Below are 17,393 nucleotides of genomic sequence, written 5' to 3'. Positions count from 1 at the left end.
AACCACATGGCATTTAAAGAGAAAGAAAAAGCTACTGTGGGGAACTGGATTGGAGCCATTAGCAGGCCAGAGACTGATTGGACTGTACTTAAGAGCACTGCCTCTCCAGTTGCTGTGGGTGGATGAATACATTAGCATGTGACATGCCCAGAACTGAAGACAGCCGAGTCTGTCACCACAGCTTGTAGAGTGAAGAGTGTATGTGTGTGGCTGGCGAGTGGAGGGGTTACACTGACTTGGATTGATTCGGGTAGAGCATGTGTTACGTTGATGTGCTCGTGAGGAGGTGTGTGTGTGTCTGTGTGTGTGTGTGTGTGTGTGTGTGTGTGTATGTGCGTGTGTCTATGTGTGTTGGGGGGTGCATTGGCTTGAATTTAATGTGTGTGCGTGCGTGTTCAGGGTCGGGGAGGAGAGGGTGGGTGGTGTTGAGGAAGCTGTTTGGCAGCACGGCTTGCCTACTGTGCCTAGCTCTGTCTACACCCACATGCACAGCTGTGCACCACACAATCCAATCTTGCCATAGGGTTAACACACACACACACACACACACACACACACACACACACACACACACACACACACACACACACACAGCCAGAAGTTCAGTCTCAGCCGCCACTAAAACCTTCTTCTCTCCAGCAAACATCTTCCTGAGCTTTTTGCAGGTGAGGATGTAGTTTGTAGTTAGAAATGAGACTGATGAAAGCAAGCAATAACCCTTCATTACATCTAAACAGGCGGTTCATCGATCGGCTGCCATATGGCAAGCGGGGGTTGTTATGGATTACTAAAATATTGAATGAATGCAGCCGTTGCGTCTGTGCTATTCCTTTGGTTAGTATGTCAGAGACCCTGAAGATGGAGCGATAGCCGGGACCGGGGAGAGGAGGAGGACTATTTCTGTGTCGCCTGTAGCCACTGACACAGCGCGAGTGTTTACTGCTGTGCCATGCTGCCTCTCACAGTGGGAGCAGTTGAAGGATGACGGCTGACATTATTGTGCCTCCAGCCTGGAGCAGGAACAGTACAGGGAGAGCTTATTTAACCATCAGGTCACCAGACTGACTGCAAGATTACAGAGAAAAGGAGTTGATGGCTGCAGTCTCGTGGCTATTGCAGCCATATGCAGACTGTTAACTTGCAGCCAAGGTTTGATTTAAATAGACCACTTTAAACATTTGAGGGGTTGTAAATGTATTTAAGGACAGCAGGTGTAGCATGGCTTTAAAATGTAAAAAAGAAGCGGCAAACCAGCGCCTGGTTTGATATTGCAGCAGTACACTTCTCTCTCCATAAGGTGGCACTGGTAATACACGTGTCCTCAGCAGAGCCTGCGCCTCAGTCTGGATTGGTGAGAGCTATTCCTTCAGGTTACTAATCTAAATACAGACACTCCTCATACATTGGATTTCACTCTCCTCAGCCGCGGAATAGCAACTCATTGATCTAAATGAACGAGAGATTATTTGAAATGAAAATAAGCAGCTGTGAGTGAAGTTTTACTGCATTTTTGATAAGTAACAAAAGGAATTAATTCACTTGTGAGTCTCAATGATAGCGGCCAATCCTCAGGCCAGGTAGGAAAAATCCTTTGAACTGTGCCAACCTGGTAGACGCCTGGTATCTCTGTTCTTCCTGCAGAGTAGTCAATCTTGTTTCCTCTCCCCATCAAAACAGTGATAAACAAGTGCTGGAGGGGGGTATTCCTCGACAGTGTATCAAATGCATGAGAAAAATTGTGCAGGGCTTCATTTGAAATGATATATTCTTTCATTCTGGTCTACAGGCAAGGTGTTCACTGTCATAGACGCACAGATTTGCCATGCCCTATATCTAAAGTAGACAGTTTTAAGTTGCAACAAGCACAGTAGGAATGAAAATTAACCTTCATTTATAGCAACTTATAGGGTACTAAAAATCCTTTATGCTAAATAATTATGCTAATAATCAAAAATCATTTGATTTGGAGTCGTGTGTTTGCATTTTCAGAGGAAAAACATCCTTTTCATCTAAACTCCTCTGCCTCTGCTTTGTTTTCCTTTCCTCTCTACATATTTTTACTGGTCTTTCAAAGCAATCGCGAAATATCTTGTTAATTAAAATCATTACATTTCCTTACATTGTTTACATTTTACTTGAAAAGAAAACCATGAACACTGAAAGCAAAAGCAAATGGCTTCAAAAGATTTTTTGCTGTAAAACGTTCAACTGGTTTCCTCAAGATGCTTTCAATGACATCTTGAGATTTGTGTATCGCATACAGACGTGGATGCTCGTCTTAGCATGCAACTTTTTTTGCTCTCATACAAGTGCAACTGCAGTGTTGCCACCATTCAATGTCTTTTCTGGGTCTCATCCATGATTTTTAATTGTGAGACGTTTGTGCTTTAAAGTTTGACTTTCATGGTTAATATTGGACTTTTGTCCCATCAGGCACAAGGAGCTCTCAGGGAGCCAGCTGTAATATCTGTATCATCCTTTCCAGGCAGGGTGAGCCGTCCTTTTCAGATCGACTCGCCATGGCAATTTACTCTCACGACGACACAAAACAGTCCTCAAAGTCCTCAGAGACCTCGGCAAATAGACAACTAACAGCATCTTACAAAAAATAACACTTTACACTATTTCCCAACGTTGTGAAAGCCAAACGCTCTCCAACAACAGCAGAAGCAGCAACCAGCATGCTGTATGCATTTGTTTTACGCTCAACTATTTGTTGTGATAACGGGGATGTAGTAAGAAATGAATAATATAAACACTGATTTTATGAACTTTTCAGAAAAGCCTTGGGGGCTTTGCTGTACACAGTTTATTTGAAGTATGTTTGCAATTATTACATTTGTTAACTCATGCCACACATTTTTACTTGACACGTTGCTTTGGGCTATTGACATTATTGATTTAAAAATAACAATACGGTTGCAGTCTGAACTCCATTTATGAGCATATCCATAAAACATTTACATACAGTAATATGTTTTGCCCTCTTTTTCACAAAATTCATTTTGCTGCCAAATATTATTGATATCACTGACATTATTATCACACTGAGCCAACATGAGTCAACATCCAGCTTTACTTTGCAGGCTAGGTGCTTTTATAACAATGCATTATTATGCATCAGATACACAAGAAAGACTAAGGTTATGAAATAAACAATAAAAGCATGCACACCTAGTTTTTTCCTTTCAGTTTGACAGTAAATTGTTTTGCTAATGAGCAATGGGAGTAATGGAGAAGAGAGAAGGTCTGCCTGTTGTATTTGCATGAGTCAGATTAAAACCAACACTTCATCAGCTTTCAAATCATACTGTTTCATATGCTAGGATAACTCAGATTATTCATACATTGAAATTTGAATTGGAAAAAAAATCGGGAAAGAGACTGAAACATACAGAAGGCTTCAAAGCAAACGATGACAACATGAGTGCTCCATTTTTGTTTCTGTTAAACTTTTGAATACCTCACATTGCTTGAATACTCTTGGGCATTTATGCACCTTGTTATTCTGATGACAGAACATCAATAGCAAATGCATATCTCGCTTGCTTATCTGTTACTTGCAGATGAGAGTTATTTCAGCTCGACAGATTGAGATGTGTTGATGCAGATTAAAATCGCCTCAGCAAAGAAGAAACAGTTTCAACAGAAGCACTATTTGAAGCATTTTGTGGATTGCAACAAGATGGAAAACAATGGAGCATGAGACAACAGTAACTACATCACAAAGCTGACAGCTGAGGTCTTTGCTTCTTCAATTATACTGTACCTCCTTAGTTTAACATGATCTTAAAAACAGATTAAAGAATTCTTATACATAAAGCCAGGAGGGAAGGCTTCCTGTAGTTTGGTTATATCTACTTTATGTTTGTTTGTTTCCCTCAATTTGTCTTAGTTTAAATATGAATCATGTTGTGTTATAATTGTATGTGAACATGGGGATGTTTTTTATGTGCTTAAGCAATAAAAACAATCATCACAAACAATTGAGACAAAACTTTCACACTTAGACAAGGTCAAGACAGGCAGTGCTGAAGCACCCCCCTTTTTTAGAGCGGATTAGTTTTTGGTGACATCCTCCAAACTAAATGGCACCCATTAAACAGAATCAAATAGCAAAGATAATACATGACTAGATATAAGCAAAGAAAATTAGACAGCTGTAAACGAGCAATGCCAATTAAGAACGCTTCAAATACCATTTGGACTGTTTAATACTCAGTGGGCCAACCGATTGGATAATACGTGTGTGCAATGGACTGCTTTGGTCTCTTAAGTGGGATATAAAAGCAGAATTTGCACCTACAACGACATAAACAGTTTGAATCCCGTACAGACAGAAGGCACACGGCCTCCTTAGATCCTCCCCAGCATGCGGGCGATCCACCAGTTGCACGGCATGACAATCTGACAGATGGCCCGGCCTCCTTGGTAGTAGTAAGGCCAAGGGTTGAAGCCACCCAGGGGCTCGTGGTAGCGGCGGCAGTAGCGGTAACCACGGCGACAGTGCTGGCAGCAGTAGCCGTTGTCATCCAGACGGCTATCCAGCTCAATCCCAACTTCTCTCTGCAGAGAACACAGCAGTGGGTTAGGGTTACAATCACACACAAGATAAATGGCAGAACTCCCGAGGCAAGAGCAGGAAGAGGAAGAGGACGAAGAAGAAGACGAAGAAAAATCAGAAGGAGAAGAAGAAGCAAATGTGGCAGCGATGCAACATAACGGATGCTGGCTGCTGTAAAACCCCAGCGAAGAAGAAGAAGAAAAAGAAAAAAAGGTGGCGGGAATTGATGAGCGGCTTTCCTTGTAGGTCAGTCGAATATGTGTAGAAAAACAAGTGTGAGTGAAAAGATCAGAATTGATGTCTGTAAAAATCCAAAGTTGTGCCATGCTTGATGACTGTGACAAAGAGATCAAGATAGCGGGAAGAGGGAGCGAGCCTGATTTAAGCTGCAGGAGCATAAAACATGATATAACACCCTTGACCTTTCTATTATACCGGAGGTAGCACGACTTCATAACGCCCCATCTCTGAATCCAGCATTCACAGCCTCTCTACCGGCACTATCTTCAATCAAAGGGACTCTAACGCTGGTAGTTACCAGCATAATTACACTATTTCTTTCATCTCTGACCTCTTAACTCCCTCGACCGCGGCCCACTCTCTGCACCAAAATGGCAGCCCCTCCTCCAATAGAGCATTCAAATTACAGCTCCCCACGTCTTGGCGCCCTCCCCCTGACCTTGACTTTAAGTGCATGGCACATTCCTGAAGCAATTAGCAGAGTAATGATCGCCTAACAAGGATTCTTTCATTTGCTCTCGCTGGCTGCCTCTGAATTTATAGAGGGGCCAAATGAAACCCAAACGAAAGGTAAATTGGGTAGAATTAATGGCCCTTGGATTTTTTCATTGTGCCGGTTGGTTCATGCCCTCGTAGACTCGTGGGGGGCTGAGTGCCATGCCTTTGATCAAGAGCAACTCCAAATGGGGTACGGAGAAGTGCCACTTAACTCACCATGCAAGTTGAGGCAGCAACTGCCCTCAGTACGCATTTGACCACATTTCAATCTCTTTTAGTAAATGAATCCTCAGAGACAATCCGGCGCTGTCTCATTAAACTGCTCCGATCCCGGAGTCGATGACTTCACATTCAGAACAAACTGGCATAATTCTTTGCAAGCGCTTCCAGTGACTCAGCTACAAGCAGCGGTGCAGAACAAAACACATCCACTGTTGGGAATAGAAAATGTGTGGGAACTTAAGAGGACGGGACCCGCAGGAGCACATGTCCCTTCAGTCCCCTATGACATTTTAAGTGTGTGAATTAGGGGTTTTCTTGCATCTACTTTTTAAGTCAGTGGGCATTCAGTCAGAGTGGTTCTACACACATATATTTCCTTTCTTTATTGTAGTCACGTAACAAGAAATTCACCATAAGCATGATTCACAAAAAAGTACACCCTGCTACACTCATGAGACATATTTGAATTACATAGACGGCGTGCTGCAGATGACGCCTAGGATAGCTGGCTTTGATTTATTACTATGACAAGCGCATGTAGGCTTTTAATGATTTATTGTTTCAGTCAAGTTTCGGGTCATCAGCTTCCAGGCAACAATCTGTTATGGAAACAACACGAAAGCTGTCAATGGACCAATGATAATCTTATCGGCTCTGCGCAGCCCAAACTGAGATTTTGTGAATATCTGGAGCTCCACGAAGAAAATGAAGAAAATATTTTATTCAAATGATGCGGCGATTATCAAAAGAAACAGCCAATAGGCAGCATTGTACCTTAAAGACAATTAATCAGAGCTATCCTTTTCAAACGGAGGGTACATATTAATCATTCTGGCTTTGCGTTGCCGTCTCCAGCGGGATGCTGCGGTGATAAGAATGGTTCACCTTGGGAAATCTGAGGCAGTCACTCAAAAACAAGCAGCATTAATGAAGAGTAAAAGCCATTACCCCCTTGCTGCATCTGATTTCATCACACACTCCGGTGTACACATGCAAACACACACTCGCACACACGGAGGCACCTCTGTGAATAATATAAGGCGCTGGATATGAATGAGTCTGCAGAGTAGAAAACTGCGTCAGTCATTCAATAAGATGTAATGAATCAAAGCACGGCTCCCGTAATCTCCACACTTGTTGGGGTTATTTCACACATGCTGATCACCGCTCTTCATGAGCTTGAAGCACGTGTGGTATTAAATCTCACAGCAGAGCTCCCCACATTCATTCTGGGATCAAAACCGCAGAGATAACATTTCTGTTTCATACCCTGCTTTGTATTCCAAAAGGGGTTTTTATGTAGAGGCACAGGACAGTCACAACATATAAAAAACGCCTCAGTGCTTGTCCCTGATCTCCGATTCTCATCTCAGTGTGCTCTACAGTGAGGTGAATGACAATACAATTGGATGTAATTGAATACAGAGATAGTCATGTATTTGAGTAAACACTGAACCAGAGTGATAATGGGCTTTAGCTTCAGTGTAAAGATTTCTCTGGAGGCACAAACAGCTCCTGCGTTTGTGGATTTAAATTCCTTCAGCTTTTTGCACCTCTGTTTTACGCATGAACAGCCATGTAGCCTGACCCTGACTGTGGTCACACACACTCACACACACACACACACACACACACACACACACACACACACACACACACACACACACACACACACACACACACACACACACACACACACACACAATACAAACAACCCAATTGCAGGCACAAACTCACACCAAACATGTTTACATGTGTATGTGTTTGAGGTCCCTCAAACCCCTCCTTGCTTTATGGGTCAAGGACAGTAGTACCGTCCATTCAGCCTTGTCAGTTGGTAGTTATTCAGTTTGAAATTTCCAGGGCCGCCTCTGATACACAATGCACTCTGACATGGCGGCCACGGCAAAGGTCAGTTTCATATATCTGCCAACGTCTGTCACGAGGACTCAAACGATTATTCCGCTTTACAAACGTGAAAACTGTGGGGAGACGCGGCGTCCTAAAATTCAAACTTACGAAATGCTGATGAAGCGAATGCATGTTATTATGTGTCCGCGTGTGTGAGTATGATAGATGAAAGGATTTACGTGGAGTGTTAGCAGCAGCCCGTGTGGGTGTGTGCTTTGTTGTTTACAGACTGTGTGCACATTTACATGCGCTCTGGACAAGGCAAAAACCAAAACAGGTTTGGCTGACACACGTCGCATCCCACTGGAATGAGCGAGAGTTCAGACTCCCAATTACAGACTACTGCCTGCCCTTTGCTTGTCCACAAAGACCTTTGTCATCATCGGACCCACAAACAGAGCCTGGATGTGCTGCTGGAATGGGTTGCAGTGGTATACATTACTCAGCTGATAGTGCTAGAACGTTTCAAAAGGAGAGCCGAGTTTTTCATCTCCTGGTATGTTTTAATTGCACAGCACTGCTTCTCTTGCCGTAGACGATGAGGGAGAAGATACAGGAGGCTGGGGGGGTTGAGGAGTTGAGCAGGAGGTGTTTCCGGGGGACGTTCCTGATAAATGTCAACATTATAGGATGTCTCATTTTTCTGCTTGTCTGCTCTCCATTTCTCACAGCTCTGAGGAGGAGACAGAATCCGACTCATTATCCTTGAATTTAGCTTCAGTGGCCATTCACTGTTAAGAGCTGAATGTGTGAGCCGGATATCTGTGCACCTGTTATTTTTCGTGTGCAACTGCTATTTTTGGGGGGGTCAGTAAGAGCATAATTTCTGTGTAATATACTGCTTTATTTGGTTTTCCCTCAGAGCCAGGAATGATGAACCGTATGGTACTGAGCACTTTCCATGCAGCCCACCAAAATATGCCACTTGGCCTTTCCAGTCATTTTATACGCTTTGATAATTAAAGCATTATTAATAAATGTAACGTATCTGTCAAGCTATGAGTGACCTTGAGAGGGCTGCTTTGTAGTGCCTCAGAAAAGAGGAAGTGGGAGAAGGAAGCAAGGGCGCTGTAAGGCACAAGTTTCTGCCTTTGAAAGCCTGGATATTCCTCTCAATTAATGGAGAGACATTAAGGGAGTCTTCAATGAACTGGCCTTACTTAAACAGATATATAGAGCAATTGCTATGCCCTCTGGTGCTCAAAGTCAGTTTTAACATCAATTAGTGAGCGATTTATATGCAGAAAGAGTCGAGGCAGAGCTGGAGCTGATTGAAGTGACTGCTGTATCTCGTGGTGTGGTCTCTGGTGGAGGCGGTGCAGACTTACATAGTCGTTTACAGGAGGGTGGTCCAGGATGTCGCGGGCGAAACGCTGACCTGTGACCTCTGCGTCGGGCGCGTCCACGTTTCCCACATCTGAGAGAGCAGTAAAGAGAGGAGATGTTTTTGTGCTGGTTTGAAGTAAAGCTCAGACACTGTATTGTCCCAGTAGCTTGACATTCAGGGGAAAACATATGCTGGAATTTATTCCAAGCTTTTTCATGCTTCTGTCAAACAATAATGTTGTTGCTGTTGTGATACACAGGGAAATCCTGAAAAAGCAAATCTGAAGATGACCATCATCAGTGCTGGAATGTAACTAAGTATATTTACTTATGTACTTTACTTGAGTATTTTCATTTTTTGTGACTTTATACTTCTATTCCAATACATTTCAGAGGGTAAATGTTTACTAAATGTATTATTATTGCAGAAGCTACTTTGCAGATTTATATACTGCACACACTGCATTTTTTAAAATATTTTATTGAGTCCTAAAAGTCTTACTGAAATATACTCTGCCATTGATTTGACTTCAATCTGTTTAATATAATTCATCTGGTTTGTGGAATAAGGGGATTTTTTTAAAGCAGCAATTCTTTATTGTGCCTTCTTTTGAGATTCATTCATTATTTTGCTATTTCTTCCACACAAAATATAAGCTATGATATATAAACCATAATGGAAATTAAATGATCAATGAGTAACAAGGAGAAGATCTTATACAACATGGCCCTTCTCAATACAAGTATCATAAAGGGACTACCACAGATAATACTTTCAACAGCCTTTTCTAAGACACATTGCACACATCAAGACACACACACAACCAATAACCGGATATTGTACATATTTTGGTTCAAGTATTTCGTGTACATTTTCTTTAATTAAATATTAGAAGAACAACATTTGAGGATATAAGTTGTATTACCCTTGACACTTGATAAACAGTCTGTTGGTATGTTCCCTTGAATCCACTGTAGTATGAATAGTGGATCCATAATAGTTGTATATGTGTTACTCCTCTACTGAAACATGGTGAGAACAGTGTAGGTGTCTTACTCTCCTTGGTACATTGTTTGTTCAGAATTGTAATACTTTTGGACATTTCTGTGTTCATATAAGGTTTCCAAGAGAGCTTAAGGCCTATATAAATATGCTCAAAATTGTATTGAGGATATCCTCTCAATATTAAATCCATCTATTCTTCATTTTGCTTCTTTTTTTTATTAAAAGAAAGAAATTACAAATCCTATAAAACAAATGAGTTGCTCAATTCACTTCTGTTAAGATCTTCCCTGCTCCTATAGGTTTAGTTCCATTTAGTTTCATTCATGTTTAGTGTTTCCTGTTTTATTTTGTGAGCAGGGTCGTCCTTCAATCAGGGGATCGGCGGTTTGATCCCCGGCTCCGCTAGCCCATGTCGATGTGTCCTTGGGCAAGACACTTAACCCCAAATTGCTCCCGTAGCTGTGTCTACGATGTATGAATGTGTGTATGAACAGTAGCTACTCCAGATGGGCAGGTGGAACCGTAGCTCCGCCCATCAGTGTATGAATGGGTGAATAACACAAGTAGTGTGAACGCGCTTTGAGTGGTCAGAAGACTAGAAAAGCGCTATTCAGGTCCATTTACTCGCCTCTCCTCTCGTTTCGGATCACTTCACTTCCTGCCTGTGTGTGTTTTCCCGCCAGTTTTGATTGTCTGCCTCGCCCTCATTAGTTTCACCTGTCCCTCAATAGTCCTGCACTCGGCTCACCTCCTGCTCACCTGTTCTCTCTTCAGTCGTTCACTACATGTACCAGCCCAGTTCCTTTGCTCTTTGGCAGTTTGCCATTGTTCTTCATATCACGATGTTTAGTTTTCCATCTTTTCCCCCTTTGTGTTAGTGTTTTCTCGAGTGCTTTGTGATTCTGTTTTGGTTATAAGCTTTGGGGAGTTCTTGTTGTTTACCTGCTCCGATAGGGTTAGGGTTAGGGATACTATGACATTACGACTGTAGCTCAGGGGAAATGTATACTTGCAGAACAGATACTATGACATTACGACTGTAGCTCAGGGGGATGAGTGGTCGTCCCGAAACTGCAAGGTACCCGGCTCGATCCCCAGTCCCCCCATAGCCTACATGTCAAAGTGTCCCTGAGCAAGACCAACCCCCAGCTGCTCCCCGGGCGCCTCAAAGGGCCGCCCACTGCTCCCTAACCAGGGATGGGTCAAATGCATAGAAGAATTTCCCCAAGGGGACGAATAAAGTGCATGTTTCTTTTCTTTTCTTTTCTTTCTTTTTTAAACCAATTAAAAACCAGCTCCACTAGCTGCAATGTTAACATGTCTGTTTACATGTTGATATGTTGTACATTAAAAGAACCTGCAAGGCATTCTGCATAAGGAGGATGTTTCAGTTCTGATGCTTACATGTTATTAGTCAAATGTACTTTTCTCTACCTTTGGTGGCATCTAATGGTGAGGTTGCAGATTGCAACCAACTGAAACTGTCGTAGAACTATGGTGGCCAAAGCGATAATGCAAATAGCCCTATCTAGAGCCAGTGTTTGGTCCGTCCACTCTGGACGACTGTAGCAACATGGTGGACTCTGAAGAGGAACTGCTCTGTATGTTGATATAAATGGGTCATTCTAAGTTAACAAAAACAAGATTTTTATTTTCAGGAGATACAGTAGAGAATAAATACCTTTATAACATTATATTACATTTATGCCAATAGATTTCTAAATGCTACACACTGTTTCTTTCAAATAAAATGCAGGACTTTTATTTGCACCTAATACTTAATACCACCACTGACCATCAGTCTCAACTTTCCAAACACACAGAGAGTAGCCCGGGCTGGATGCTCATGTGGTTCGGAAAACATGCGGTCCCCAAGGACCTGCACATAGCCTGTGGGGATGCCCTCCGGCCAGAGTGTTAATAGTTTGCATTTAGAGGCAGAGATGCCCCCTGCTCTCACCGCTCAGAGGGGAAGGATGGATCCAATGGATGGGCAGTTCCTGGCAAATCTCCCAGATCTTGGAGTCAAAGAGGAAGGCCGGGTTAACGATGGGCTCCTCAGCAGGAACCCACACTTGGGAGTCTTCCACCTTCATATCCATGGCCTCTGTCTCATCCACCTGTGAGAAAACATATACACATATACTATATATATATATATTATAGCATGTCAGAGCCTGCAAAAATGTCCAGGCCCCACACAAAGTGCAGCCATACATTTGCACTCTCCTCCCCTGAGCCTCGCAGCAGCTCCATCCTCATCGTTTTTATCTATCACCTTTTTGTCTGCCGAGAGGGCGGCAGCTTCCTGGCTCCTGACTCCCACTGCCCCGACTCCCTCCTCTTTCTCCTCACCCTCTTCTCAAGCCTGCGGCATGCTCTTTCTATTATACATCATTGAAATTCACAGACAGTGATGATCTGACTTTTAAATGACTTTAGAAGTGGTCTTCATTACTCTGAGTGTGGCTGCAATATCGTTTAATGTGACAGACACAATAAAGCCTTGCATTCTCCTCCCTCCCCCACTTCCCTCCCGTCCTCACCCCCTCCACCACAATGCTTCGCTTGGCACCCAGCACTATCAGTGGGCTTAATTTGTTGATACTGCAGTTCATGAGCTGTAAAGTAAACTATTATTGCTTAATGATAGGGACTACATGTCAGTGTTGTCTAATAGAGACATATGAAGGGGATTTGGTAATGCTCTCCCCTAACAGTGCAGATATTTATTTTCTTCATGTATATGTAAATACACACACACACACACACACACACACACACACACACACACACACACACACACACACACACACACACACACACACACACACACACACACACACAAACCCCTCTTCCCATTGCCTTGTTAATTAGCAACCCAGAACAAAAAAACTGTTCACTTGACAAATGTTTTTACAAGGTGATTTTCTCCCAGTCTAAAGCTTAATTGCACATTAGTTAAGCTTGACGTAGAATCCTGGGGCGATAGCAGGAGCAAGAATCATTTATATTGGGTCGTGCCCCCTCCCTCACGTTCACCCCTGTCACTCTCGCTTGAATTACAGTTTCTCTTCATCGAGCGACACAGTTGTGACCTGCAGTGAAGGAAAAAAGAAAAAGAAAACCTAAGTGCACTCTGTCACATCAAAGATTGTGTTTGGGACTAACTGGCCAGTAGTGTCAGGATGACTCGGAGGGGTGTAACAGAGTTGGGGTGAGGGTGCTCTGGCAATGAGCGGGTGCGCTCACCGTTCCTGTGGCTACAGAAATTAAAATCTAACTCGGGAAACACAAACAGCACACTCTAATTGGACCTCTTAACCACTGAAGCCAAGTAAGTCTTCTCTGCAAAGTAAATGGAGGTCAAGGCACGGGGCTCACAACATGACTTTGACTTCACAGTTGAGAAACGACTCCAATAACTTGCAGGAGAGGGCCTGGGGGAAGTGGTAAAGGTCAGCATTTTAGCATGGGGCAGGGATTTCTAAATGCCAGTTGACAAGCACAAAGACAACATGATTACAGTCCTCTAGTTTATACACACTTTTGAGGGGCTTTTCCCTTTGCTATTGACAAATGATATATTATTAGGACACAGGAAACTTTTGATCAAGTATTGGACCTTGGGAATGAAGGTAATTTGTTTTGTGCGGTCTGCTCTTGGTGTTTGTATGCTTTCCGTCCACACTGCACAACTTAATTATACACCAGTTGTTGCTGTAGTTAATGAATTTACCCTCTCTTGCCACTGTGTCCCGAGGGGGGTAAACACTGTCTACATGACACATTGTTTAAAGTGGTGCTATGTTTGCCAGAGATCAACAAAAGATTGTCTCATGATACCCACACGCTTGCACATATTATACATAAAACAGGGAGGGGGTTTCATTATGCAGAGTACCAGGTGGTGAATTTGAGTTGACACCCATATTAAAGCAACGTACAATGAAAGTGCTGGCATCCAACCAAATGGGGACCCCAGAGGTATACCTTTTGTTCTCACAGGTGCTTTTTTTTATCATTGCACTTTTTCATAACTTTGTCTATCAATTTGCTCCCAATGGCTTTATATCTTTGTTTTCTCTTTCTGTTTTAATTTGTGCTTTTTAAATAATTTAAAGATCTCAATGTGTTGGGGTCCTGGGGGTCCCATTCAAAAGCACCCAATGCAGACACTTATAGATGCAGCAGACTCACATCTCCTCATGTGCTCATGTCTATTTTTTGTTATTTGAAATTCTGTTTTTGTTTAGGCTTTACGATGGTTTATTCTTCCAGCCGGTAGTCCTTGTTTGTTAAATATGTTGGTATGATGAGGGTTAAGGGCACTAAATGCCACCCTGATTTAAAAACTGTAAAATTTCACTGACAAAAAACAATTAATCTCAATGGATTTAAAAGTTGATTTTGATGTAGGGTCAAATACATCTGTGTTTTCATCAGTTCAACTTTAGTGAACTTTGACATGCAAATGGCAAACTGTCTTGACAGTCCTGACCTTTGAGGGAACAGACGGAGGGAAAGTATAAATAAAGAAAGCTGTTCGTTTATTAGCTGTGTGGCACAGTCCAGTTTTATTCAACCCTTCTCTGAGGAAGCATAAAAGGCACATAAATGATAATCTGCCACTGTAAATATAAACCCTACAGGCTGTATGTTCAGTATATACATCTTCAATTTATTTTATCCTCTGCTGTTTTTGCATCCAGTATTTATTCAGTATTTATTTATTTGCACTATTTCTTTTATTTACAACTTACAGAATACGTAGATATAGACGTTTTATTTTCTATTCCATTGTTTGCGAATTGGTCCATATACACACTATCCAATGTTTACATTTACACCTATTTTTCACTTGTTTGCACAACTGTTCTGCTTGTCCAGCTGTCCAGCTTTGTTGTCCTTGTACCTAACTATTATTTCTATTTTTATTCTGTGTAAATTCATGACATGTATTTGCAAAACAAATGTAGTCATATTCCTTATATATATATATATATATATATATACTTTGCCAAAAAAGCTGATTCTGATTTATTAGATAGTTATGAGACAGGAGTCGACTGTACAAATCCATATTTTGAATAAACTGTGTGGCTGTATTTAGCTACAATGCTAGTGAGTTTGAAGAGAATATAAATCAGAAGAAGTCTAGACAGTTATTGTAATTGAGTGCTAGCATGCTCCTGGTTGGCTAGCATGTTAGCGATTGGCTTGACAGCTTTTCCATTTCCAAATAAGCCCTGTGAGTCGTCACTCCTTTGCAAAAATACATGGAAGAATTTTGTTGTGCATTAGCTTTGCCTCCTTTGGGTGTGACTAGGATGTATGACTGGATGTGTCACCAACTGAAGGAACTGAAGCTTTTAGTTTTAGCTTTTTTGTTTTGTGGCAGACCAGTCCCACTGGTCTATGAATTCAATTAATATCTTAATGCAGGCAAATATGAGACAAAACAAACATTACTGTGAGCTTGCAGGACTTTGGTGTATTGTATTCACATCCTCTGCTGTTTTTGCAGTTGTCTGAGTGGGAGGTTTTGGGTTGCTGGGTGAGCTTTGGTCATCCATATTAAGTGGCTGTTTAATGGACCAAGCAGCATCAGTTGACAATGCTAAGGGGTGTGAGGGAAGTGGATGGCGATTTCCATGTCAGACTGAGGGAACTGGAATGAAGCTCAGGGATTACTCCCTCAGACGTTTCATTGAGGAGGCAAATTGAAAAGGGAGGGAAAAAATCCTGGCAAACAATTCATGTTTGTCACCTGGTTTTCTCTCGCAGGGACTGCATTTCCTTATCAGCCGCTTGCAGTTTTGCCGCAATTTTTTCCATTGTCTTTTACCTCGGCTCTAAAGCCTGCCGCAGCTGCTCTGAGCCCCATTTCCCAAAAGCCAGCGGCTGGGTTAAGCTAGGAACCATTAGTGCTTGGCTTTAACCCCTGTGAGCTTCATGTGTTTCTCCTCCTGAGGAGGAACTTGTGCTGATTTTCTCCAGGATCTCACGCTGGTGGATTCTCACAGGGGGCCGCTGTCTAATGTGAGAACAGCATTGGTGGGAAGTGATGCGTTACATATAGGGGGGCGGCTGTAGCTCAGTGGATGGAGCAGGTTGTCCTTTCACCTGAGAGTTGGCGATTCAATCCCCGGCTCCTACTGTCCTAAGGTTGTGGAGCAAGGCTCTAAAAAAGTTGCTCCATGAGCGCTTTACAGCAGTTTAAAAGCAGGGATACCATTTTATGTATGCACCTGTAGGTATAGGACAATTCTAATAACGTTTTTTTTTCTTGTACTTCAATTGTAAATACGTCTGATTGGAATACATTTTACTCTTACACTCAATATATTATAGTTAAAGATGAAATGTCTCTGTCACTTTCAGAAAAGGAACATTCACATTCTTGGCCCAACATCCAGGCCCAGCTTGCCTTTCAAATGGCAACCAACAACAATCATATTATGAGCTGCCTACTTTGTCAGCGCCAAATGGTGGATTCTCGACTTTCCATCCTCTGCAGCAATATTAGCAGCACTACAGCGGAAAACTGAGTAATGACAAATGCTAATCTTACCTTCCTTATGAATGACATTTTTGGGAGGATAATGTATGGTAATTCAATCGTATGAATTTAATTATTAGTTTGACATTTTAGGAAATATGTTTATTTCTTTGAGTTGAATGGGTTAACTTGGCATTGTGACATGAAACAGCGGTTTAAAAAAGTAATTGACCAATGAATGCGGTGGAGGGATCTATATTTAGCCAATCAGCGCCAGGGGCAGGACTAACACCATTGTCAGGTTGCTCTTAAGTGTTTGCACAGCATGTTTTATCAATATCGACCACCACCATAGTTTGTTTCCACAAACTGTCTCTGTTTTTACTTAACTCCGCTCCACAAAACCAGTGGCTACCAGGCACCAGGCTTTGAAGCAGATTTTACATCGGGGCCAAACGATCGAGTCCATTCAATGTCAGACTGAGGATCAAAACTGAGTTGGCAATTCTGTCTGATATCAGGCAAGGATCCCACCTCAGTGTCAATGTTCTTCCTGGACTTTCTTCCTTTTTTTCCCCTCCGTAAAAATGTTTTGGGGTAGTTTTCTCTCATCTGGAGTGTGGGTCAAAGGACAGATGGTGCTGTTTGCTGCACAGCTTGTAAATCCACTTGAGGCGAATTTGTGTTTTGTGATACAGGGTTTTATAAATAAAATGTATTTGACTTGACTATTCCTTTAAACACTAGACAATTTTGAGAATGTCATCTCCACCTTCCTACAAATATAATAATATGTATGTTACTTTGAAACAGCAAATACATAAAATATTTTTTTTTAGAAACCCCCTTTCCTGTCATTCCTGTCCCCACCCCTCTGCTCACCTGGTTACAGTGGCGGGCCGTCAGGGCCTGCTAAGCCTTCTCTGCTGGCCTAAACAGAATCGCCACGACCAGCTGTTAAACATCTGATCCACTGAAGCGCAGGTAGAAAATCCACGGCCCGCCACTGCCTGGTTTACATGTCCTTCATTAGTTTTGCAGTATATATACCTGCCCATTTTCCATCTTGTGCTTACCTGGTTATTGATGCAAGTAAATGAAAAATGTGAACTTCTATCTTAACC

At 42.2% G+C, this 17,393-nt stretch overlaps 1 protein-coding gene across 1 annotated transcript in view; it reads right to left on the bottom strand.

Moving 5' to 3' along the window:
- Window positions 1–2,769: 2,769 nt before the first annotated feature.
- Window positions 2,770–17,393, bottom strand: part of tnmd (tenomodulin) — a gene marked incomplete at its 5' end in the record, with an annotated part of 47,157 nt that continues 32,533 nt past the window's right edge. The window contains 3 exons of the mRNA XM_079229178.1: window positions 2,770–4,566; window positions 8,764–8,852; window positions 11,728–11,887. Of these exons, the coding sequence (XP_079085304.1) occupies window positions 4,357–4,566; window positions 8,764–8,852; window positions 11,728–11,887 (459 nt within the window). The 3' untranslated portion in view covers window positions 2,770–4,356. The remainder of the gene's footprint in view (window positions 4,567–8,763; window positions 8,853–11,727; window positions 11,888–17,393) is intronic.

Source organism: Taurulus bubalis (assembly GCF_910589615.1).
Source record: "Taurulus bubalis genome assembly, chromosome: 13".
Lineage (NCBI taxonomy): Eukaryota > Metazoa > Chordata > Actinopteri > Perciformes > Cottidae > Taurulus > Taurulus bubalis.
This window is presented reverse-complemented; position numbering and strand designations above follow the sequence as displayed.